At 36.4% G+C, this 25,009-nt stretch overlaps 1 protein-coding gene across 1 annotated transcript in view; it reads right to left on the bottom strand.

Moving 5' to 3' along the window:
* Positions 1 to 12,837: 12,837 nt before the first annotated feature.
* Txndc16 (thioredoxin domain containing 16) overlaps positions 12,838 to 25,009 on the bottom strand; it is a 98,274-nt gene continuing 86,102 nt past the window's right edge. The window contains exons 18-21 of the mRNA XM_026411039.2: positions 24,676 to 24,814; positions 18,054 to 18,214; positions 16,837 to 17,027; positions 12,838 to 14,558 (exon numbers count right to left, since the gene is read on the bottom strand). Coding sequence (XP_026266824.1) covers positions 14,293 to 14,558; positions 16,837 to 17,027; positions 18,054 to 18,214; positions 24,676 to 24,814 — 757 coding nt within the window. The 3' untranslated portion in view covers positions 12,838 to 14,292. The remainder of the gene's footprint in view (positions 14,559 to 16,836; positions 17,028 to 18,053; positions 18,215 to 24,675; positions 24,815 to 25,009) is intronic.

The following is a 25,009-nucleotide window of genomic DNA, read 5'->3' as shown; positions in this document are numbered from 1 at the left end:
AATGTCCTTCTTTATCCCTTTTGATTAACTTAGTCTTGAAGTCGATTTTATTCGATATGAGGATGGCCACCCCTGCTTGCTTACGAGGACCGTGTGCGTGGTATATTTTTTCCCATCCTTTCACCTTCAGCCTGTGTATGTCTTTTCCAATCAGATGTGTCTCCTGGAGGCAGCATATTGTTGGATTTGTTTTTTTAATCCATGATACCAGCCTATGTCACTTTATTGGAGAGTTTAAGCCATTAACATTTAGAGTTACTATTGATATATGGTTTGTACTTCCAGCCATGTTTGATTATTTATTCTTTTTTAAAAAAATTTAGTTTGTTTCTCCATGATTATCTTTCCCCCCGCCCTCTGTCTTTACCGAGGCACTTCCCACTGATGATTTTGGTTATTGTTTTTCATTTCTTCCTCGTGTAGTGTTTTGCTCAAGATGCTTTGAAATGCTGGTTTTCTGGCTGCAAATTCTTTTAACTTTTGTTTATCATGAAAGATTTTTATTTCGTTGTCATACCTGAAGCTTAATTTTGCTGGATACAGAATTCTTGGTTGGCATCCGTTGTCTTTCAGTGTTTGAAATACATTGTTCCAGGACCTTCTTGCTTTCAGCGTCTGTGATAAAAAATCCGTTGTTAACCTTATTGGTTTACCCCTGAATGTAATCTGTCTCCATTCTCTTGTAGCTTTTAATATTTTCTCTTTGTTCTGTATATTGGATATCTTCATAACAATGTGTCTTGGCGTTGGTCTACTGTGATTTTGTATGCTCGGTGTCCTGTATGCATCTACAATTTGTATATCCGTTTCCTTTTTTATTTCTGGAAAGTTTTCTGTAATTATTTCATTCAGCAGGTTACTCATTCCCTTGGTTTGAATCTCTATAACTTCCTCTATCCCAATGACTCTTAAGTTTGGTTTTTTTATGTTATCCCATATCTCTTGGATGTTTTTCTTGTGATTTTTTCCTGCCTTTCTGAGTTGGCTAGACTCTTTTCAGGATGATATATTTTGTCTTCATTATCTGACGTTCTGGCTTCTACTTGCTCCACTCTGTTAGTGATACTCTCATTTGAGTTTTTAATTTGGTTTATAGTTTCCTTCATTTCTAGAATTATTGTTTGATTTTTTAATAATCTCTGTCTCCTGATAAAGATGCTTAACTTCTTCTTTTATCTGTTTATGTAATTCATTTTCAATGTGTTCTTTCACTGTTTGAATTTGCTGTCTCATATCCTCTTCAAGGTTCCATTCCATCTGTCTAAGGTGTTCCTTGAATTGTTTATATGACCATTTTTCTGATGACTCTAGGTCCTCCTGAATATTTAGGCTGTCCTGCATTGTTTGTACTCCTTTTCTTCCTTTCTTTTTCATGCTGCTCAGGTTACTTCTTGTTCTGTTTGACTGCTGAGTTACTGTTTACTTCTATAAATTTATGTGATGCTTGGGAGGAAAGGTATTAGAAGGGAAGGGAAGAAGTCACTAAAGAAAATGAGAGTAAGCAGGCAAAATTCAAGGAAGGGGGAATAAGAAAATTGAAAAGAAATGAAAAGACAAAAGAAGAAAAAAATTAGGAAATAAAAAAAGAAAAAAAATTAAAAAATAATAAAAAATTAAAATTAAAATTAGAAGAAAAAAATTTTAAAAAATTTAAAAAACAACGAGAAATAAAATGAAAATGAAAAAAAAACCCAAATCAAAAAAAAAAAAAACAAACTAATAAATGCAGTCTTAGAGTTTGATTAACTTCTCTTCCAGTAGGTGGAGCTGTGCCCACCAGGCCAAGCTTCTCCTGTCAATACACGAAAACCAAAAACTGTGCAGCAGCTCCTCCTCCCAGACTGGGCGAGTCTCCAATCCTGAGTGCCTAGGGCCTCCTCTTGTGTCTAGTCACTTCCCCACTTTTCCTCTAGCCAGGCCCCTCTCACCAGTGACGCTCACCACAATACTGGCTATACGCCAGGTCTGCTGCTCCCGGGAGCCCTGTTTTCATGAATGCCTGGGCCCACTCTCCCTGTTTGCCATTCCCTCAGACCCTAAGCTTGTAGAGCTTGGGGCTGAGAATCCTCAGCGAATTTTACTTGCCCTCCGGTAGCCACGCCCCCGGTAGCTGGTGCAAGAGACCTCAGTTGTCAGCAATGGTGGGAGCAGTAGCCGGGAGTTCCGCGCCACGGGTCCCGCGCCACGTCTGATTCCCTCGGTCTGGCTATTGTGCTCATGGGAGAGCTGAGAGGGGCCCTTACGGGAGAGCTGGGAGGGGCCCTTAAGGTTTCCCCGATGTGTGGAGAGGGAAGGCTAGGGGATTACACACCTGTAGCCGCTGGTTTCAATGAAGTTATCTCCTCCGCCGCAGTCTGGTGACGTCAGTTCTCTGCCATGGTGGTATCTCTTGCAAATGGCGACAGTTCATTTCCCTTTGCCGGGTGACCAATGCAACGGGTGGGTCCTGTCTCTCCCAAGCCCCGTTTCAATCCTGTGGCCACTGCCTATGAAGGCTTGGTTGGCATTTACCTCCGTAGGATTAGAAGGGCTGACCAGTTGCTTCAGCGGGATGGATTAGTGGTGAGTCACTGCTGTTTGTCTGTGGGAAGCAGGCGAACGGGAGCTTGAATTCAGCCGATCCGGGTTCAGTGTGTGTTCTGAGAGGCCCAGACTGTTCGCCCCAGATCCACGTCAGTTCAGCATTGCCTAGTGGTCCTGAGCAAACAGCATTTAGACTGTTTACGACTCCCTATGCCTGCACAGCTGAAGAGGTCAGAGACTTGATCTCTCCGCGCCCGCCGCCATGTTGGATCTCTTTCCATTGAATTTTTAATTTATTGATTCATTTGAGAATTTCTCCTTGATTTATTTCAGAATCTCTCTTATCTTAGAGTGATCTTTCATTTCCTGTATTCTGATTTCACTCTTTACCTCACAGATCAGTTTATGTACACTGTAAACTCCTTCTGTGACACTTCTTCCATTGTGGTGGTGATGGATTCTGTTATTAAAGTATCTTGGTTTGTTTGGGGCAATTTGTTCCCTTGCTTTTTCATGTTGTTTGTGTGTCTACCCATCTAATACTATAGATCTGAGGCAGCAGAGTTTCTACCCTGTGGACCTGTAGTGAGTGTCCTGAAGGTTTCTAATACCTCACTGTTTAAGGGGACACAAATAATTACAACAACCAATACAAACAATATATAGCATTAAACCAAATAGTTCCTGCTAAGATGTCTACAATGTTAATTGTCACAATAAACTGGAATGATATGAGCAGTTATTGCCTACAATAATAACAATAAGTTTGCAAAATGGTTTACAATGTTGAATGATGGACAGGGAAAGAAAAGAAGTGCTATAGGATGTGATGATTTTGAGGAGAAGGAGGGAAGATTAGAAGTAAAAAAAATTAAAGGAAGAGTGAGAGAACAATAGAGATTGTCTGTTAGCTGAGGAAAAGAGAGAATCAAAAGAAACAGATAAGTGACAGAAAAAAGCTATATATAAAGTAAGAATTTTTAAAAATTAAAAAAAAATATAAGGGCTGAGGCTGTAACTCAGTGGCAGAGCACTTTGCCTAGCATGTGTGAAGCATTGGGTTGGATACCACATAAAAATAAACAAAGGCATTCTCCCCAACTACAAAAAATTTTAATAAATTAAAATAAATAAAAGAATACAAAACAAAATGGAAATATAGTAATCAAACATCTTATAGTCCTCAAAAAAGTGATTCATGAAAAATAACTGGCTTCAAAAATGCTAGATATGAGAAAGATTAATATGAATATGTATAAATGTTCATGAATCATTAAGGTCACAGAAAAAGGAAAACAGGAAAAAAAGATTTCAATGAAAAGTTAAAAAATTGTTTTTGGTGGAGTTCAAAAGATTCTCAGCTTTCCTTCTCAGCAGTGTTAGGTGGGGTTGTATGGAGTGTGATGCTTACTCCATCCTCAGGATGGGGTTGCTGGGGTGAGGGAGGTAATTCCATAGATGGAACTCCTGGAGGTGGAGTCTTACCAAGGCATCTTCACTGAATACCAATTGGTCTGGAGATCTCAAATCAGTGCACCTCAGGGCCCAGCAATTGCTGGTCCAAACCTCCTGATCCCAGATCTGCTTTGAATGTCCAGTATTAAATTCCCCCACCCTGCTTTTTTGTTCACCCACCTTGCTGAGAAGATACCTATATGCTTTCTTGGTTTTACACCACAGAAATCCAGGAAAGTGAACTTCTCTATTCCACCATCTTGAAAACCTCCACTTCCCTGCTGCTTGATGCCCTTAAAATAATATTCAAGTTGCTTCACCATCCATGGTTCCAAAACCCTGCATAATTTTGTCTCTTCCTAGTTCTATAGCCTTATCTCCCCCTCTTGCCACTGGATACCAGATACATTGGTATTCTTCAAATAAACCAAAATCTTTCCCAAGTCTTCTAGACACATTCTGTATCTCAAATGTTCTTTCTTCTTCATGTCTATCTCATCTCATCCTTCATGTCTTAGTGAGACTTACTTTATACTGCTATTTATATAGTCCTCAAATATTAATTATTCAGTATCACTTCCCTCTCGAGATCTGACACTGTATAATCATAATTTGTAACAATATATACAGGTTTTGGAGTCCCTGTACAGATTTTCCTGCATTACTTCTAAAGATAGTGTATCTCTATTTCTGCTTGGATTTTTTGCCTTTACTTGGGGGGTGGGGAGAAGCTGTTAATCTTTGCTTGGGCAATTAGGATAGGGAGGTTTGCCAGTGACTTGTGGCTTCAGCTTTGCATAAGAGAGAGGTCAGAGGAAATGGGCACTATTTCATACCTGTCACCCAGATATTTGATCAATCTCCTGCTCCTTGCCTGCATCACCAAAAGGTCCATTCCCATTGGTCTTCTACCCCAATATTTCTCATTAGCACCCCATGAAGGTTTATAGAAAGTAGGTCCTCAGTGAACATGAGCTACTCTCATGAAAGGGTGCCTCACATATTCTCAACTAACATCTTTTACACAATTTTTTAGAAAATTCTTTAATACTTCAGTAATTTCTCTCAGAAGACAGTTCTCCATGGGTCTTTCATGGAGAACTGCACTATATGCAAGTGGAGGCTCTGCCTATCTTTGTTCTGAACTAACTTCAGGGATATCTGTATTAAATAGACTGGGAAGATAAAGACAGCATCTCCCTCTAAGAGATAGTGATTAGTGCCCAGCATAATAATGCTATTTCTCTCCAGAGCAAAGGGCGAGCATGCTAAACACCCACTACTAAATATTTAGGCTCAGTAAGCTTAGGGCATCTTCCTTGCAATGCAACCCACCATGTATTCAGTTGTCACTGGTTCTCTTTTCATCACACTGTGAAATTGGGGTCAGGAAGCCAACACAAATGCTGACATTATGATTAATGTTGCTGGTGAGAATAATTAAAATCCTTTGTCTCTGATTCATCAATCTCTGTCAAAATTACCTGCAAGTGGGAAAAATATCTTAGATTCTCCTAAGTATTTTAGAATTTCTTACTTGCTTCAATAGCAGCACCGTATTCTCTCCCAAAGACAAGAGTTCATGCATCCTGTTGCTCTTTGAAGGGGCTTGTCACTCATTGAACTATTTTCTCTGATGTGTTAAGAAAAGTTATGAATTTTTCTCTCTGTTAGGATTACAGTAACATTCTCTTGTAGCTTACTAAACCTTAGGTGGAAACACAAGTTTCAAGCTGTGCCTATTTGATTACTTCTTATTACTAAAGACAGACACTGCTCTGTAAACTAATGTTGTTCAGCTTACACATTTAGTTTTTAACAGAAGCATAGGTTTGAGTGATGAACGCCAAGAATTCTGAAAAACAGCCCTCGTGATACATCATCACAAGGGCCAAAGGCAGTGGATGAGGCCGGACAGGGTGAAAGAATCTGACCCCTGAGAGATGAATATCATGAAGAATGTTCATAAGCACTGGCCCAAGCTCTATTAGAGGACTAGGGGAACACAAAGGGAAACTGAAACCACATGAGGTACAGAGAGGGTTTCTAGAGACCTCAAAAATTGGTGAAAAGTATGGCAAAATGACCCCCGAAAGATACAAAGGTCAGAAACACGGTCGTGTCTTGAGAGGGTGTTTTCCCCTCTTTACACTTATTCCCCTTTTTCTGGTGAACAGAACTGAGAATTCTTTGGTGAGATTTTCCTCTTTTGCATTGGGGGTCTTGTAAGGGCTGCTGATACAAGAGTCTTGTCTTTCTCTAATTGAGGGACTGGACTCATTGACTTTCCTGAGTCACAGAAGATACCAGATGGAACTGATTCAGAAGATACCAGGTGAGCTCTTACTCCTGACCCATACCAGCCTTGATTCCTGTCTTTTCAAAGACTGGTTTGATTTTTCTTCTAGTTCTGTATATTAGTCACATTCCCATTTTCCTTAAGTTAGCCAAAGTTGAATTTCTATTGCTTGGAACCAAAGACATGCAACTGATACAAAGTAGGTGGCCCAATAAAGGGCATATGGAGGTCAAAGAAACCTTTGAAAGGTGGTCTGAAATCCAGATACTTTATTTAAAATTGTAAAATAAACATATATATTAATGGATATCCAAATCACTGGTTATGATACAATGCTAAATCAATTTCATGTTTCTATGTGCTTGTAGATAATTAGTATTTTTAAATGAAGAATGATGTTTAATTACTAAAAACAATATTGAAGTTCACTCTTGGCATCTCCCACATTAGAAAAGTATATAAGAATGAAACCAAACTAGTAAGGCACCCCATGCTATAGGAAGTAAACTAAGGGGTTGCTGAAAATGGCAAATAGTACAGTGAAAGACACAGATTTATTAAAATTTAACTGTAAAATTCCAATTATTCAGTTGTTCTGAGCACACCACACATGGAGAAAATCTTTAAAATGAGATACTTTAAATACAGTAGATCACCAGGTTGGAGGTTTTCAACCAATGTCTTGCAAAATGGAGAGCAATGAGACAGCTGCTGCAAACAATCAGCCCAACAGTAAGTGATGTGAAAGGAAAAAATAATTTTTTGGCCAATCCTGCCCTCTCATTATAAAGACAAAGCTCTATGGCCCAGGGAGATCAACTGATTTGTCCAAGAGTAGTAGATTTCAGACATGGCTCAGATAGGGAGCTTCTCTTTTTGTGAGGAGATAGCAATATGTTGAATTCCAGGAAACTTATATCTGTAGCTTATACTGCTAAATTTCAGACCACACACACACACACACACATACACAAAATTTTGAGTCTTTTGTGAGTTTACCTTATTACTTTTTTAAAAAATAAAAATAAATTTATAAGGATGTATCTAGATAACAATTAAGACCACCTAATACTTATCTTTAATATCCACATTTTTAAAACATAATTGAGAGGATTCAGAAAATGTGGAAGTCCCTTCTGCCATAGGTTAGTTAGTTATTCATCCCTGATACTACTGACATTTGGGGCAGGATAATTGTTTGAGGGGGGTGCTGCCCAATGTAGGATATTAAACAGCATTCCTGATCTCTACCCACTACATGCCAGTACCATCCCTAAGTATGACTTCAAAATTGTATCTAGCCATTGCCAAATGTCCCCTGGGGTGGGAGAGTATCCTGATTGAGAAACACTGATTTTAACAACATGATATATCACTCAACTGAGGAGGAAACTGTGATTAAACTAGTGTTGCATTTTAATTTTAATCCCAAAATATACCATGGGTAAAACTATGTTAAAATTGCTTATACTAGTTTTTGTCTAATACTGAGCTGTTCAATATAATAGTCACCCACCACATGTGGCTAATGAGCACCTGAAACACAGGCTACTCCATAGTGAAATAGAAGTTAAGTATAAAATACATGCTGCATTCTGAAAACTTGGTTAAAAAAAAAGTAAATCTATCAATGATTTTTATATTAATTGAGCTATTTTAGGTATTCTTACTGGGTGAAAGACATTTTTAAAACAATTTTACTTTTTATTTTTTTTATTTTTTTTTATTGTTGGTCATTCAAAACATTACATAGTTCTTAATACATCATATTTCACAGTTTGATTCAAGTGGGTTATGAACTCCCAATTTTACCCCGTATACAGATTGCTGTATCACATCAGTTACCCTTCCATTGATTGACATATTGCCTTTCTAGTGTCTGATGTATTCTGCTGTCTGTCCTATTGTCTACTATCCCCCCTCCCCTCCCCTCCCCTCCCCTCCCCTTTTCTCTCTCTACCCCTTCTACTGTAAATCATTTCTTCCATTTGTATTATCTTGTCTTACCCCTTCTTTCCTCTTATATGTCATTTTGTATAACCCTGAGGATCGCCTTCCATTACCATGCGATTTCCCTTCTCACTTCATTTCCCTCCCACCTCTCAACCCTGTTAATGTAAATCTTCGTCTCAAGCTCTTCGTCCCTACCCTGTCCTTATTTCCTCCCCTTATATCAAAGGAGTCATTTGGTATTTGTTTTTTAAAGATTGACTAGCTTCACTTAGCATAATCTGCTCTAATGCCATCCATTTCCCTCCAAATTCTATGATTTTGTCATTTTTTAATGCAGAGTAATACTCCATTGTGTATAAATGCCACATTTTTTTTTATCCATTCATCTATTGAAGGGCATCTAGGCTGATTCCACAATCTTGCTATCGTGAATTGTGCTGCTATGAACATCAATGTAGCAGTGTCCCTGTAGCATGCTCTTATTAGGTCTTTGGGGAATAGACCGAGAAGGGGAATAGCTGGGTCAAATGGTGGTTCCATTCCCAGCTTTCCAAGAAATCTCCATACTGCTTTCCAAATTGGCTGCACCAATTTGCAGTCCCACCAGCAATGAACAAGAGTGCCCTTTCCCCCCCCCCCCCGCATCCTTTCCAGCACTTATTGTTGTTTGACTTCCTAATGGCTGCCAATCTTACTGGAGTGAGATGGTATCTTAGGGTGGTTTTGATTTGCATTTCTCTGACTGCTAGCGGTGGTGAGCATTTTTTCATGTACTTATTGATTGATTGTATGTCCTCCTCTGAGAAGTGTCTGTTCAGGTCCTTTGCCCATTTATTGATTGGGTTATTTGTTATCTTATTGTCTAATTTTTTGAGTTCTTTATATATTCTGGTTATTAGGGCTCTATCTGAAGTGTGTGGAGTAAAGATTTGTTCCCAGGATGTAGGCTCCCTGTTTATCTCTCTTATTGTTTCTTTTGCTGAGAAAAAACTTTTTAGTTTGAGTAAGTCCCATTTGTTGATTCTAGTTGTTAACTCTTGCGCTATGGGTGTCCTATTGAGGAATTTGGAGCCTGATCCCACAGTACATAGATCATAGCCAACTTTTTCTTCTATCAGATGCTGTGTCTCTCATTTAATATCAAGCTCCTTGATCCATTTTGAGTTAACTTTTGTGCATGGCGAGAGATAGGGATTCAGATTCATTTTGATGCAGATGGATTTCCAGTTTTCCCAGCACCATTTGTTGAAGATGCTATCCTTCCTCCATTGCATGCTTTTAGCCCTTTTATCAAATATAAGATAGTTGTAGTTTTGTGGATTGGTTACTGTGTCCTCTATTCTGTACCATTGGTCCACCCGCCTGTTTTGGTACCAGTACCATGCTGTTTTTGTTACTATTGCTCTGTAGTATAGTTTGAAGTCTGGTATCGCTATACCGCCTGATTCACACTTCCTGCTTAGTATTGTTTTTGCTATTCTGGGTCTTTTATTATTCCATATGAATTTCATGATTCTTTTATCTATTTCTACAAGAAATGCTGTTGGGATTTTGATTGGCATTTCATTGAACTTATAGAGAACTTTTGGTAATATCGCCATTTTGATGATGTTAGTTCTGCCTATCCATGAGCAGGGTATATTTTTCCATCTTCTAAGGTCTTCTTCTATATCTTTCTTTAAGGTTCTGTAATTTTCATTGTATAAATCTTTCACCTCTTTTGTTAGGTTGATTCCCAAGTATTTTATTTTTGGGGGGGATATTGTGAATGGAGTAGTTGTCCTCATTTCCATTTCAGAGGGTTTGTCGCTGATATACAGGAATGCCTTTGATTTATGCGTGTTGATCTTATATCCTGCCACTTTGCTGAATTCATTTATTAGCTCTAATAGCTTCTTTGTAGACCCTTTTGGGTCTGCTAGGTATAGAATCATATCATCTGCAAATAGTGATAATTTAAGTTCTTCTTTTCCTATTTTTATGCCTTTAATTTCTTTCGTCTGTCTAATTGCTCTGGCCAGTGTTTCGAGGACTATGTTGAACAGAAGTGGTGAGAGAGGGCATCCCTGTCGTGTACCAGATCTTAGAGGGAATGCCTTCAATTTTTCTCCATTCAGAATGACGCTGGCCTGTGGCTTATCATAGATTGCTTTTACAATGTTGAGGTATGATCCAGTTATCCCTAATTTTTCTAGAGTTTTGAACATAAAGGGATGCTGTACTTTGTCGAATGCTTTTTCTGCATCTATCGAGATGATCATATGGTTCTTATTTTTAAGTCTATTGATGTGGTGAATAACATTAATTGATTTCCGTATATTGAGCCAGCCTTGCATCCCATGGATGAATCCTACTTGATCATGGTGTATAATTTTTTTGATATGTATTTGAATCCGATTCGCCAGAATTTTATTGAGGATTTTTGCTTCAAGGTTCATTAGAGATATTGGTCTGTAGTTTTCTTTCTTTGAAGTGTCTTTGTCTGGTTTCGGAATCAGGGTGATGTTGGCTTCGTAGAATGAATTTGGAAGTTCTCCCTCTTTTTCTATTTCCTGAAATAGCTTGAAAAGTATTGGTGTTAGTTCCTCTTTAAAGGTTTTGTAAAACTCTGCTGTATACCCATCCGGTCCTGGGCTTTTCTTAGTTGGTAATCTTTTGATGGTTTCTTCTATTTCTTCTATTGTTATTGGTCTGTTTAGGTTGTCTATATCCTCCTGACTCAATCTGGGCAGATCATAAGACTTAAGGAATTTATCTATGCCTTCACTATCTTCTATTTTATTGGAGTATAAGGATTCAAAATAATTTCTAATTATCTTCTGTATTTCTGAAGTGTCTGTTGTGATATTGCCTTTTTCATCCCGTATGCTAGTAATTTGGGTTCTCTCTCTTCTTCTCTTCGTTAGCATGGCTAAGGGTCTGTCAATTTTATTTATTTTTTCAAAGAACCAACTTTTAGTTTTGTCAATTTTTTCAATTGTTTCTTTTGTTTCAATTTCATTAATTTCAGCTCTAATTTTAATTATTTCTTGCCTTCTACTTCTTTTGCTGTTGTTTTGCTCTTCTTTTTCTAGGATTTTGAGATGAAGTATGAGATCATTTATTTGTTGGTTTTTTCTTTTTTTGAGGAATGAACTCCAAGCAATGAATTTTCCTCTTAGAACTGCTTTCAATGTGTCCCATAGATTCCGATATGTTGTGTCTGTGTTTTCATTTGACTCTAGGAAGTTTTTAATTTCCTCCTTGATGTCTTCTAAAACCCATTGATCATTCAGCAACCTATTGTTCATTCTCCAGGTGATGCTTGATTTTTCCTTCCTTCTTTTATCATTGATTTTCAGTTTCATTCCATTATGATCAGATAAGATGCATGGTATTATCTCTACCCCTTTATATTGTCTAAGAGTTGCCCTGTGACATAGTATATGGTCTATTTTTGAGAAGGTTCCATGTGCTGCTGAGAAAAAAGTGTAACTACTTGATGTTGGGTGGTATAGTCTATATATGTCAATTAAGTCTAGGTTGTTGATTGTGTTGTTGAGTTCTATAGTTTCCTTATTTAACTTTTGTTTGGTAGATCTGTCGAGTGGTGAGAGAGGTGAGTTGAAGTCTCCCATGATTATTGTATGGTGGTCTATTAGACTCTTGAACTTGAGAAGAGTTTGCTTGATGAACACAGCTGCACCATTATTTGGGGCATATATATTTATGATTGTTATGTCTTGTTGGTGTATGGTTCCCTTGAGCAGTATGAAGTGTCCTTCTTTATCCCTTTTGATTAACTTTGGCTTGAAATCTATTTTATTGGATATGAGTATGGACACTCCTGCTTGTTTCCGCAGTCCATATGAGTGGTATGATTTTTCCCACCCTTTCACCTTCAGTCTATGAATATCTTTTCCTATCAGATGCGTCTCCTGTAGGCAGCATATTGTTGGGTCTTGTTTTGTGATCCATTCTACTAGCCTGTGTCTCTTAATTGGTGAGTTTAAGCCATTAACATTTAGGGTTATTATTGAGATATGGTTTGTTCTTCTATCCATATTTGTTTATTGATGTTACTAAACCTGATTTGTTATCCTCTTTGACTACTTTCCCCCCTTTACTGTCCTACCTCCCATTGTTGGTTTTCAATGTTATTTTCCATTTCCTCTTCCTGTAATGTTTTGCCAAGGATTTTTTGAAGAGATGGTTTTCTAGCTGCGAATTCTTTTAACTTTTGTTTATCATGGAAGGTTTTAATTTCATCTTCTATCCTGAAGCTTAATTTCGCCGGATACACGATTCTTGGTTGGAACCCATTTTCTTTCAGTGTTTGAAATATGTTATTCCAGGATCTTCTAGCTTTTAGAGTCTGTGTTGAGAGATCAGCTGTTATCCTGATTGGTTTACCCCTAAATGTAATCTGCTTTCTTTCTCTTGCAGCTTTTAAAATTCTCTCCTTATTCTGTATGTTGGACATCTTCATTATAATGTGTCTAGGTGTGGATCTCTTATGATTTTGCACATTCGGCGTCCTGTAGGCTTCTAGGATTTGGGATTCTGTCTCATTCTTCAAGTCTGGGAAGTTTTCTCGTATTATTTCACTGAATAGACTGTTTATTCCTTTGGTATGGAGCTCTGTGCCTTCCTGTATCCCAATGACTCTTAAATTTGGTCTTTTGATATTGTCCCATAATTCTTGGATGTTCTGCTCATGGTTTCTTAGCAGACTTGCTGAGCTGTCTATGTTCTTTTCCAGTTGAAATACTTTGTCTTCATTGTCTGATGTTCTTTCTTCTAGGTGATCTACTCTGCTGGTAGTATTCTCAATTGAGTTTTTAAGTTGGTTTATTGTTTCCTGCATTTCTAGGATTTTTATTTGTTTGTTTTTTATTACCTCTATCTCCCTGTGAAATTGATCTTTTACTTCCTGGATTTGTTTGTCAATGTGGTCTTTCATTATCTGATTTTGCTGTCTCATGTCTTCCTTGAGACTGCAGATCATCTGAAGCATGTATATCCTGACCTCTCTATCTGACATTCCATCTGTTGCACCTATTACCTCTTCTAAAGTTGAGTTGACCTGCATTGCCTGTGGTCCTTTCTTTCCTTGTCTTTTCATACTGCTGGCGTTTCTTTCTGCTTGGTGAAACTGTTGTGTTTTTGAAATTTTCCCTCTATTTATTTATATTGCTCTTGTATGGTTGAAAGATCACCTTGCAGGGCAGGTAGTGGCTGTGATCCTCCTCCAATTTGTGTGATCCGTCTGTTACGCTGGCAGGCCCTAGGTCTGCTCTGCTGGTCGGTCAAAGGTCTGCCTACCCAGCAGGCACAAGGGGCACCTCTGTCACTCCGCAGGTTGCTGGGTCTGACCTCCCTATGGGTCGAAGGTTCGCCTACCTTGCAGGCACTGGGGGAGGGGCCGGTTCCACCCCTCAGCAGGCCGCTGGGGCCATCCGCCGCTGGTCAGGGTCCCGCCTACCTTGCAGACACTGGGGGAGGGGACGGGCCTGCCCTTCAGCAAGCCGCCGGCCCTGTACTACTTGTGGGTCCTGTCCGCGTTCCCTGCAGGCGAGCGTAGCTCATCTCTCACTCGGCAGGTTGCTGGACCTGACCCACCCGTGGGTTGCAGGTTCGCCTTGAACTTAATCATGGCCAGCATCCAACTTCCTTTCAGATGTGTTGGGAAAAGTATAAACGGCAGCCGTACCCCAGAGAAAAACCCCAACATCACAATTTTACTTTTTAAAAAGTATAACTACTTGGGTGGGAGTTGTGGCTCAGTGGCAGAGCACTTACCTTGCACATGTGAGGCACTGGGTTTGATCCTCAGCACCACATAGAAATAAATAAACAAAATAAAGATATTGTGTCCATATATAACTAAAAAATAATATATACATATATAAAATGTAGCTACTATAAAATTTTGTGGCTTGCATTAAAATTCTACTAGATGGCACTGGTCTATTTGACATGATTTAGTATCATTCCTTAATTAAATAAATTCTCAAGTCTCTCAAAGAAGCTAAAAAGACTTTTGAAATGACAGCCCTATCAAATTAGCTTACTTTTGAGCATCATAACTCTTTATCATGCTTAAGGGATTTCTCTGTTTCTTTAAACCAGTTACTTTTATTCCAGTGCTTTATTCTCAGTGTTTCAATGGGCTCTTTTCTGATTGCCGACTTGTCTTCATGCTGTTCCTTGTCATTCTCTGTCACATGTGTTTCTTTCGTATACTGAGGCTTTTTCCTAGTGGAATGTGGAGCTGTTGCAGCATCCATCATACTTAGAAAATCATAAGCTGGAAGAGGGGGTTTCCATTCCTGAGCAGATAAAATTGCTGGAAGGAAAACACAACCAAGGGTTAATGACTAACTATAAAATCATCTATAAAATCATCACATGAATATACTAGAAAATGTTTCATTTTGAAAAAATATATTTGTAGGCATGAAGGCCTTATTAATTTTACTTAGCTTTATATTTCTAATACCATTGTGATTAGCAAATTTGATATATTTATCACTAGCTACTGTCTTATGTTAGGGTCTGTAAACAAGTCTGGATGGCGCCTGGCATTTTGCCAGAGGGAGTGGTTTGTGAAATAACGCCAGCGAGCCATTAAATGTGGAGATTTCTTATTGGTTGACTGCTGTATGGAGTTTATGTTAATTAAGATAAGCTGTGTGGAATGTATATATATCCCTCCTGTCCTACAATAAAGGCTCCCACTCCTGCTGTATCAATGTACACAAGTTGTTCGTCACTCCCTGGTTATTTTGCTGCAGCCGGACTGCGGCAGTCTTATTTTACATTATATTTACAAGCCATTATTTTCTATATAGCGATAAACGTTAATGGGGAAAAAAGGTTCATAATCTTACTGCCAATTAATCCTTGTTGGGGTTTCAAAAATAGCAATATATGTAATAAGATTATGTACACACAGATTCAAACTACAATGAAGTCTCCTACTTCCCTCCTTACTCCAATCTCAATCTCCAAATATGGTAACTATTTCTCATAAGTCATTCCAGAAAAACATTTTGGAACATATATATTTAGATATTATTATTGTATTGATATAAGTGTTGCCTTATATCTTAAAGGATATTCTGTTCTTACAGGTTTTGATTAAGATCCTTTCCATACACTTCATGAAAAGTGTATTTTACAAAAATAATTATAGATAGGAATAATTTAAAATTGCTATGGAGTTGACTATACTATGTGTAGACAATTACTGGATGATTTTTTTCAGATGAGCTTCATGGAAGTGAATCTTAACATTATTTTAAAATATTGGTCATTAGAAAAGGAAAACTACTTAAAGCTGATAACATATGAGAAATTAACTTTTCTCCATTTAACAGCCAGATTTTTGTAGGTAATACCTACCTCAGGCTTTTTGTGATAGTTAAATGAAATAATTAATAAAATGCATTTTTGTTAGCTGTTATTATAATTATTCAAGTTAAATATAAAATAATGATATTTACTAGAATACTGCTTCATTAAGCCCGATTGCTTCTCTCAGATATTTATGTGTATAGATTTGGTAGAATATCTATGGAGATATTGATGACTACACAGATGATTTTAATTATATGGTTACTTGAAGACTCAATAAAATAAGCACAATTATGCATTCAATTCATTAGGCAATTTGATTAACAGTAGAAGCTATGAAGTTATCCTGTTTGGTTTGAATTCCTACTCTGATAATTATTGGTTCAATTACCATTGACAAGTTACTAACCTCTATTTTCTTAATCTGGAAAAAAATGTATAATGACAATATCCAGAACCAGAACTCTGGGGTTATAAGGAGACTAAATCAGATAATCACTGAAATGTTCCCATGCCGGGAAAAGTGCACATGCTCAATAAATACTGACTATGACTTTTATGCCAACAATAACTTTCTATGAAGTAATTTGCCTATTACAGTGTAAAAGCCATGTACACGACAACCAAAAGGGTAGACCCACCTGATTAACAAAAGCAAGAACAACAAATGTGGACGGAGAAACTGAGAGATAGTTAGTTCAAGATACACCTTCTTAAAATACTTAAAACTAGAGTTTTATATGATGATAATGTACTATTTTTAAAGTGTCCTTTTTCTATAAAACCACAAATTTTTGCCCAGTTATAGAAAAAACTGGCATTTATATGAAAAAGCTATACTAGAAGTATCTGTGAAATCAACAATTTTAAGCTTCATAAAAGCAGCAAGAAGGACTTAGGCTTGGGTAGGTCAGTGCTTCCATGGTAAGGATTTTTTTTTAAGTTGGATAAATTACAAAAATCATTTTTGAAGATATTGGCAATCTATAGGAGCAACATGGACTCCAAGAATTAAAATTCAAGAGAAAAGAGAGATTTAGTAAGTGAGCTGACTGCTTAGTAGGTAAGTCCACTGTCCCCAACTGAGGCTTTTCACCTTAGTCTCATAATCAGACTGTTCTATGGACAATGCTATCAGCATATTAATACTTAGAATACTTATAAACACCATTCAACACATACCAGTATTCATTAGCTACAACTGAAATTTAAAAATCAACAGAACAAAATGAAGAATTGAATGTATTAAATAAAATAGAAAAACTTACTGATATGATTTTCTAGTCCTGCTTCTAATTTTTTAAGCCATAACACAAGGTTTTGTTCAGTTATAGACTGATTGGAAGGAAATGCAAATACTTGACCACCTGAATGCAGATTCACCAAAACAAGAAGAGGAAGGGGAGGCAGAGGGCTGAAATATGCCCGCAAGATTCCTCTCCCCACAGGAGTGTTCTTCCTACAAGAGGAACAATTGAAAATATTAGTTAATAGTTCTATCACAAAAATGAAAATAAGTTTATGGAACATTAAACTTTAATTAGTATCATGCCAGTAAATTTATTCTATAAAAAGACATTCTAAAATCTAAGAGGTCTATGACTATGGCATTAGTAATTAGATTTTTTTTTAAATTTTTTTTTAACATGGGTGCTTTCTTCCTCTTACAAGGAAAAAAGGCAGTCAATGACAGTTTTCAAAACAAGCACACATATTGTGAAGGCTTGTCAGCTTAGGTTTGATACAGTCAATAGGCTCCTTTGAAAGTTTAGCCAAGTACCTGATCACATGTCAGTTCAACAATTAAAGGGTTATATATGACAGACACTTATGATACACACTTCAAGTAACACAAGCCATACATCCAGCAAATGTACCAGGAAGTACTGCTGATGGGTGTACTAAAATCTGTCCATAACATTATGGCTGGACTATAACAATACAGAAACACAGAAAACAGAACAAAATATCACAATGCTTACTTTTTTGTATTTGCCAATTTTTTTCCAATGGACAACAATTACTTTTAAAATCAGAAAAATGATTGTTAAAAAATTTATTGTAGTCAAGAGTGGTGGTACATGCCTGTATTCTCAGAGGCTAAGGCAGGGCAATCAAAAGTTTGAGGATAATTTTAGTAATTTAGCAATACCCTGTCTAAAAATAAAATTTAAAAAGGGTTGGGGATAAGGCTCAGTGGTAGAGCACTTCTGGGTTCAGTCTCCAGGAGTATACACACATACACACAGACACACACACAGACACACACACACACACACACACACACACTCTACAGAATAAAATTCAATTTGAAACAGGTCAAACTGGACCTTGTCTATGGGAAGTTAGTTACTAAAGTACCATGACAAGATATTTAGTCCCATTAATATTAACTCCAAAGGCAAAGTTATAGAGTTTATTTTTGTTATAAAAATATAATAATTATTCTTTATCTCTTACATATAAAAAATGAAAATATACTTACAGATTTAACCAGCAAGGAATAAAAGAATCCAAGTGTTTCTGTTTCATTAGCGTCAATATTGCTTTTCTATACTGAGGATTTATACTGCCATCACTGAACAAAATAAGTAATGGTTTCTGAAGTCTTAAATAAGTGGGAAGATTTTCTACAGTTATTTCTGGCTATTAAAAGAGAAGAACAACAACAAAAAAAAACCCAAAGCATGGGAATGATAATACATAAAATAGAAAATAATCAAATCACTCAATTTTAGTTCATAAAATATAATTCAAACACATTTTCACTTAGAGATTGAACCACATTAATAACTATGACTCTCCAGAGTTTATTCAATCTCAGCTCATCTTAACGAGTTATATTCAAAATAAAATTACTTTGAGAATAAGTTAATTTAACACTTTTAATAATTTCATATGCTAAAATCTGGGATTAGATTGGTCAATATACATATAAAAAACCAAACTCTTAGAGGAAAAATATAACAAAATTTTTTATTAAAAATATAAGCTGGTAATCATTTGCTCCCATTCTGTAGGCTCTCTATTCACTTCACTGATTCTTTTGCTGAGAAGCAGCTTTTCAGTTTGAATCCACCCTATTTATTGATTCTTTTTTGATATTTACTTTTTAATTGTAGTTGGACACAATACCTTTATTTATTTATTTATTTATTTTGATGTGGTGCTGAGGATCGAACCTAGGGCCTTGTGCATACTAGGTGAGCATTCTACCACTGAGCCACAACCGTAGCTCCCATTTATTGATTCTTGATTTTATTTCTTGCACTATGGGAGCCTTACTAAGGAAGTTGGGGCCTAATCCAACATGATAAATATTTGGGCCTACTTTATTTCCTATTAGGCACAGGGTGAGTCTCTGGTCTAATTCCTAGGTCCTTGATGCACATTGAGTTGAGTTTTGTACATAGTGAGAGGGGCTTAATTTCATTTTGCTGCATATGGATTTCCAGTTTTCCCAGCATCATTTGATGAAGATGCTATCTTTTCTCCAATATATGTTTTTGGTGTCTTTGTCTACTATGAGATAACTGTATTTATGTGGGTTTGTCTCTGTGTCCTCTATTCTGAACCATTGATCTACAAATCTATTTTGGTGCCAATACCATGCCATTTTTGTTACTATTTCTCTGTATGTATATAGTTTCAAGTCTAGTATAGTGATTTCACCTGCTTCACTCTTCTTGCTTAGGATACTTTAGCAATTTGGGTCTCTTATTTCTTCAGAGAATTTCATGACTGCATTTTCTATTTCTATGAGGAATGTCATTGGGATTTTGGTTAGGATTATATTAAATCTGTATAGCACTTTTGGTGGTACAGTCATTTTGACAATATTAATTCTGCTTATCCAAGAACAAGGGAGATCTTTCCATCTTCTAAGATCTTCTTTAATTTCTTTCTTTAGCATTCTGTAGTTTTCATTGTAGAGGTCTTTCACCTCTTTTGTTGATTCCCAAGTATTTTTTTAAGGCTATTGTAAACAGGGTGGTTTTCCTAGTTTCTCTTTCAGAGGATTTCTCACTGATGTACAGAAATGCCTTTGATTTATGGGTGTTGATTTTATATCCTGCTACTTTGCCGAATTCATTTATTAGTTCTAGAAGTTTTCTGGTGGAAGTTTTTGGATCCTCCAGGTATAGAATCATGTTGTTGACAAATAGTGATAGTTTGAGTTCTTCTTTTCCTATCAGAATCCCTTTAATTTCTTTCATCTGTCTAATTGCTCTGGCTAGAGTTTCAAGAACTATGTTAAATAAACATGGTAAAAGAGGGCATCTCTGCCTTGTTCCAGTTTTTAGAGGGAATGCTTTCAATTTGTCTCTATTTAGAATGAGTACTAATCTCTATGATATATAAAGGACTCAAAAAGCTTAACGCTAAAAAAAAAAAACCCCAATCAGTAAATGGGCCAAGGAACTGAACAGATAATTCTCAGAAGATAATATACAATCAATTAACAAATACATGAAAAAATGTTCAACATCTCTAGCAATTAGATAAATGCAAATCAAAACTACTTAAAGATTTTATCTCACTCTAGTCAGAATGGCAGCTATTAAGAATACAAACAACAAGAACTGGGGATGTGGCTCAAGCGGTAGCGTGCTCGCCTGGCATGCGTGCAGCCCGGGTTCGATCCTCAGCACCACATACAAACAAAGATGTTGTGTCCGCCGAAAACTAAAAAAAAAATAAATATTAAAATTCTCTCTCTCCTCCCTCCCTCCCTCCCTCCCCCCCTCTCTTAAAAAAAATACAAACAACAATAAGTGTTGGCAAGGATGTGGGGAGAAAGGCACATTCATATATTGCTGGTGGGACTGCAAATTGGTGTTACTGATATGGAAAGCAGTATGGAGATTCCTTGAAAAACTTGGAATGGAACCACCATTTGACCTAGCTATCCCACTCCTTGGTTTATACCCAAAGTACTTAAAAATGGCATACTACAGTGACATAGCCACATTAATGTTTATAGCAGCAGAATTCACAATAGGTAAATTGTGGAACCAACCTAGATGCCCTCAGTAGATGAATCGACAGAGAAACTGTGGTATATATACACAATGGAATATTACTCAGCATTAAAAAAGAATGGAATCATGGCATTTGCAGGTAAAGGGGATAGAGTTGGAGAATATTACACTAAGTGAAGTAAGCCAATCCCCAAAAAAAAACAAATGCTGAATGTTTTCTCTGATATGTGGATGCTTATGCATAATGGGAATAGTGGGGGGATTATGGAGGAATGGAGGAACTTTAGATAGGGCAAATGGAGCGGGTAGGGGGGTAGGAAAGATAGTGGAATGAGATAGATATCATTACCTTAAATACATGTATGAAGACACGAATGGTGTGCCTCTACTTTGGGAATGAACAGAAACATGAAAAATTATGCTCTATATGTGTACTATGAATTGAAATACATTCTGCTGTCATGTATAATAAATTAGAGTAAATAAATGAATTAAAAATATATATAAGCTGGGTTTCAAAGATATAATCTTTTTCTTTAATGTCTATTATTATTTTTCTCTTTGGGGGGGGGGTACTGGAGATCAAATCCAGACCCTTGCACATGCTAGATAAGTCCTCTACCATTGAGTATACCTCAATTCCTTTAATTTTTGAGACACGTCTTGCTAAGTTATCTAGGTTGGCTTTGAACTTGCACTCTTCTTGCCTCAGCTTCAAGTATCTGGTAGTACAGGAGTGTACTAATGCACCTGTGTATGATTACTTAAAAATTAATAAAGTTTTACATTTTCCAAGACTGTGAATTTGGGGGCATAAAATATGCTAAAACAAATCCAAAAGTCAAATTTATTCCTTTTGAGTTTAAAGTAACTCAAAGAAGGAATTTAATAAGGAATTTGAATTCTAAGTGTTTTACCATTTTTACTCTTAAAAGTAGTTGCTATTTTTCAAAATGTATCTGTAGGAGACAAGTTGTCCAGGTTGTTTGTTAAAAGAATTAGAAAGATCAATAACAATGCTAATATATTTAGGATTAAAAATATCCATGACTTACAAATAGTGAAGTCTTCTACCATTTTCCATTTTAAATCCACATCTATTATTTCATCATCTGGCTATATCTGTGAGCTAGATTAAATCATCCCCTATCAGACAAACAAGCCCCAGGTGACAGATGAGGAAGCATACACACAGAGGCTAACTTGCTTGAGTCTCAGAGTTAAGTAGAAGGGAGCTGAAACTAGAAGGCAGGCACCTGTTCATCAGCTTCCCGTTGGAGCACAAAAAGAATCTACAACAATTTTATATTTTTAATTGTGCCAACAACCTCTGAGTACAGAGGTTCATCTCAGACATAGTTCATCCTCAGACATCAAACTCTGGCATATACTTAGTTCCCTACTTAGTTCTCAAAGTGGCTTTTCTCTGCCAATTCTCATTTTTGTTCTATTCTGTTCCATTCTGATTTCATATTCAAAATCTTAAGACCTTCCTTTTTTAAGACTTAAATCTTAGATCTCTTTTTTTCTCCAAATTCCTCTCTTTTGGTTTCTTGTGTAAAGTATCATCTTTTACTCTTCCACTGGAGTTATATCCCCCTCCTAAATATTGACAGATGTTACTGAGCCAGCAGAAACATTAGGTGATACAGCTATCACTGCTCAACTCAAAATGTATTGAGAACTACAGAGTTTAAGATGTTATGCTGGGTGCTGAATCTTTAAAGAAAGTAGATACTTCCCTGCCCTCAAAGAAGGGGAGACATTTTTTTTTATCATTACACATGGTACATATATTTATTGAAGTATTAAAACACATTCAATATAGTCAACTATTAAGGATACATTAAAACTAAAAATTTTAAAAAATCTCTGCTGAGTCCACCAACACAAAAACATTACATCATTATTCCTTCCCAATTCCAACTCCCATCACCCACCTTAAAAGATCTCCTCCTACATTAGACTTCAAAATGGAAAATGAAACTAAGTATCCGATAGGTCTTTACAGCTCTGTTGAGGTACTCTGCTCCCTTACAGCATTATATGAAAATGCCAGCTTTTTCTTAAGCACAGATGATTTCCCTTATATTTGGAGATGATAATAATCTATATATGGTAAGCATAGTAATTATCACTATATGTCACGTGACAGTAACCTTAGCCTAGTTTTTAGGACTAATATCTAAGGATATTTCTGAACCCTGGCTTAATGATAGCAGAAATAGGGAAATTAGTTACAAGTCCAGAGTTTGTTTAATTTTAAAAAAATATTTATTTTTTAGTTTTTATGTGGACACAATATCTTTATTTTATTTTTATGAGATGCTGAGGATCGAACCCAGTGCCTCATACATGTTAGGCAAGTGCTCTACCACTGAGCCACAACCTCAGCCCCCAGAGTTTGTTTAATTAACTAATTAATTAGTTAAGAGGAGACACTTAATTACCCAAACTACTGTGATCCTTGAAAATATTATTTATGAATGACAATAAGGAAACCTATGGGCTCAAAATTAAACAAGCTTAAAAAAACAAGGCAGGGGAGCTTGTGAGTGATTTTAGGAAGTGATATTTGAGCTGGGTTTTGTATAAGGAATAAGTTCTTGACAGAGTGAGGTGCATGCTTGAGCAGGGATCACAGATGGAGGGAATATCATGAGGATAGGTAGAGAGGTGTTAAAGCAAACAATACTGGGATCAGTGAAATGAAAGGTCCCCGATTTAAGACTGCAAGAGGTAAACATGGCTGAGACCAGACGGGTCATGCCTTGATGAGTTCTTACTTCAGGGAATATCAAGAAGACTTTTGTGTCAGATTAGTGACATGGTTAGGCCTATTTTTAGAAAGGTAACTAACTGGAATATGAATTTGTGAAAAGAAAGATCAGTGATGGATGCTGTTCTTTCCTATATCTGTCAGGTGAAAAGATCAAGATGTCTTGAGGACAACTTAAGTGTCAGTAGAAAATTGGTTAAATGAATCATGGAACATTGGTACAACAGAAAACAGATATTAAAATCAATATGCATGTCTACATTCTTTGAAATATTCTTAATATAAAAAGACATGCAATTTTTCTAAACTTTGGAGAAATACGTTCCCAAATTTAGAGAAATTATGGTTGATTCTAATTTTCTTGATTATTTTTTGCAGTTTTTGAGAAAAAAAGAATCTCAAGTTACAATACTATGTACATGTTAAGGAAATATTTATTTAATCACATGTCATTAAAAACAAACATGCTACTATTTTTATAAATCATTTAGAAAACTACATCCTGAAAATATTAACTTAATGATTTAATTAATTATAACTTGTAACTTTGAGGGAGGAAGAGAGGGGAACAAAAATTTAGGTGACAGATTTATTAAAGACAACAGTCAATTATTTGAGCCTCAATGTATTATCATTTAGATAATCATGACAACAAATATCATAATGGGAAAATCAGTAATTCAACATTTTATCTGATTTAAATGGTGTTCTTTGTGCCACTTTAAAAATATAGGAGTATAAATATATAATATTATAGCTATATTTAACATATATGCAAAACAACTGAAATCAAGTATTGCAGGTTACATTTGTTGTGCCCTTGAATCCACTATTAAGCAAAGTAAAGCACTGGAAAAGGACTTTAATAAGACAGTTTAAAACTGTATAAATAGTAACTAACATCTGTTGAATATTTACCATGGGCCAAGCATTGTCCATAAAGCACTACATACATCTTAACTGTTCCTCACAATAACTCTCTATATTTTATAATATATAATAATCTATATTTTACACATATGGAAACTTAGGAACAGAGAGGGTACCATAGAGCCAGTGAGGATTTAAGCAAGGATTTAGAACCAGGCAGTCTGACTCTTTAGAATCCATTTACTTTGTAACAAGTTTGACTTCAACCGACTTCAGCCACACAGGTAAGCTTTGGGCAGTGGACTAGAAAAGCTGTATGCATAATGAATGAATAAAACAAAGCAACCCAATCAATCTTCAGCCCACAAAACATGGTATCCTTTTCCACCCCAAACTGGAAAATTGTGTTCTACTGTATACTATCTTTAATTGGTCTAGATTTTATCCTAAATAACCTGATTATAAAATATACTTACAAATGTTTCTAGTGATGCATTTGTTATTATTTGAACTATGTCCTGCACATGGGTATTAGCAAGTGGAATGCTCTCAATTTTGCCTTCTTTGTGTCTGGCAAGTAGCAGGGCTGGAAGAGTTGCAGCATATTTATTTGACCTATAGAGAAATGTAGTATTAAAATTCACAATCAAAATACAGGAGGTCATCAAAGACATGAAAAAAATAGGCCAGCAAGTCACAGCAGGAAGCAGAAAGTGAAAAGCCCTGCCTCCACAGAAAAAATTAACTCAAATCCCAAACTCATGTTCTATGTGAAACTATCTGTTCAGGATCCTTGACAAACTCAATTAA

This window comes from Urocitellus parryii, chromosome 6 (assembly GCF_045843805.1).
Source record: "Urocitellus parryii isolate mUroPar1 chromosome 6, mUroPar1.hap1, whole genome shotgun sequence".
In the NCBI taxonomy this organism is placed as follows: Eukaryota; Metazoa; Chordata; class Mammalia; order Rodentia; family Sciuridae; genus Urocitellus; species Urocitellus parryii.
This window is presented reverse-complemented; position numbering and strand designations above follow the sequence as displayed.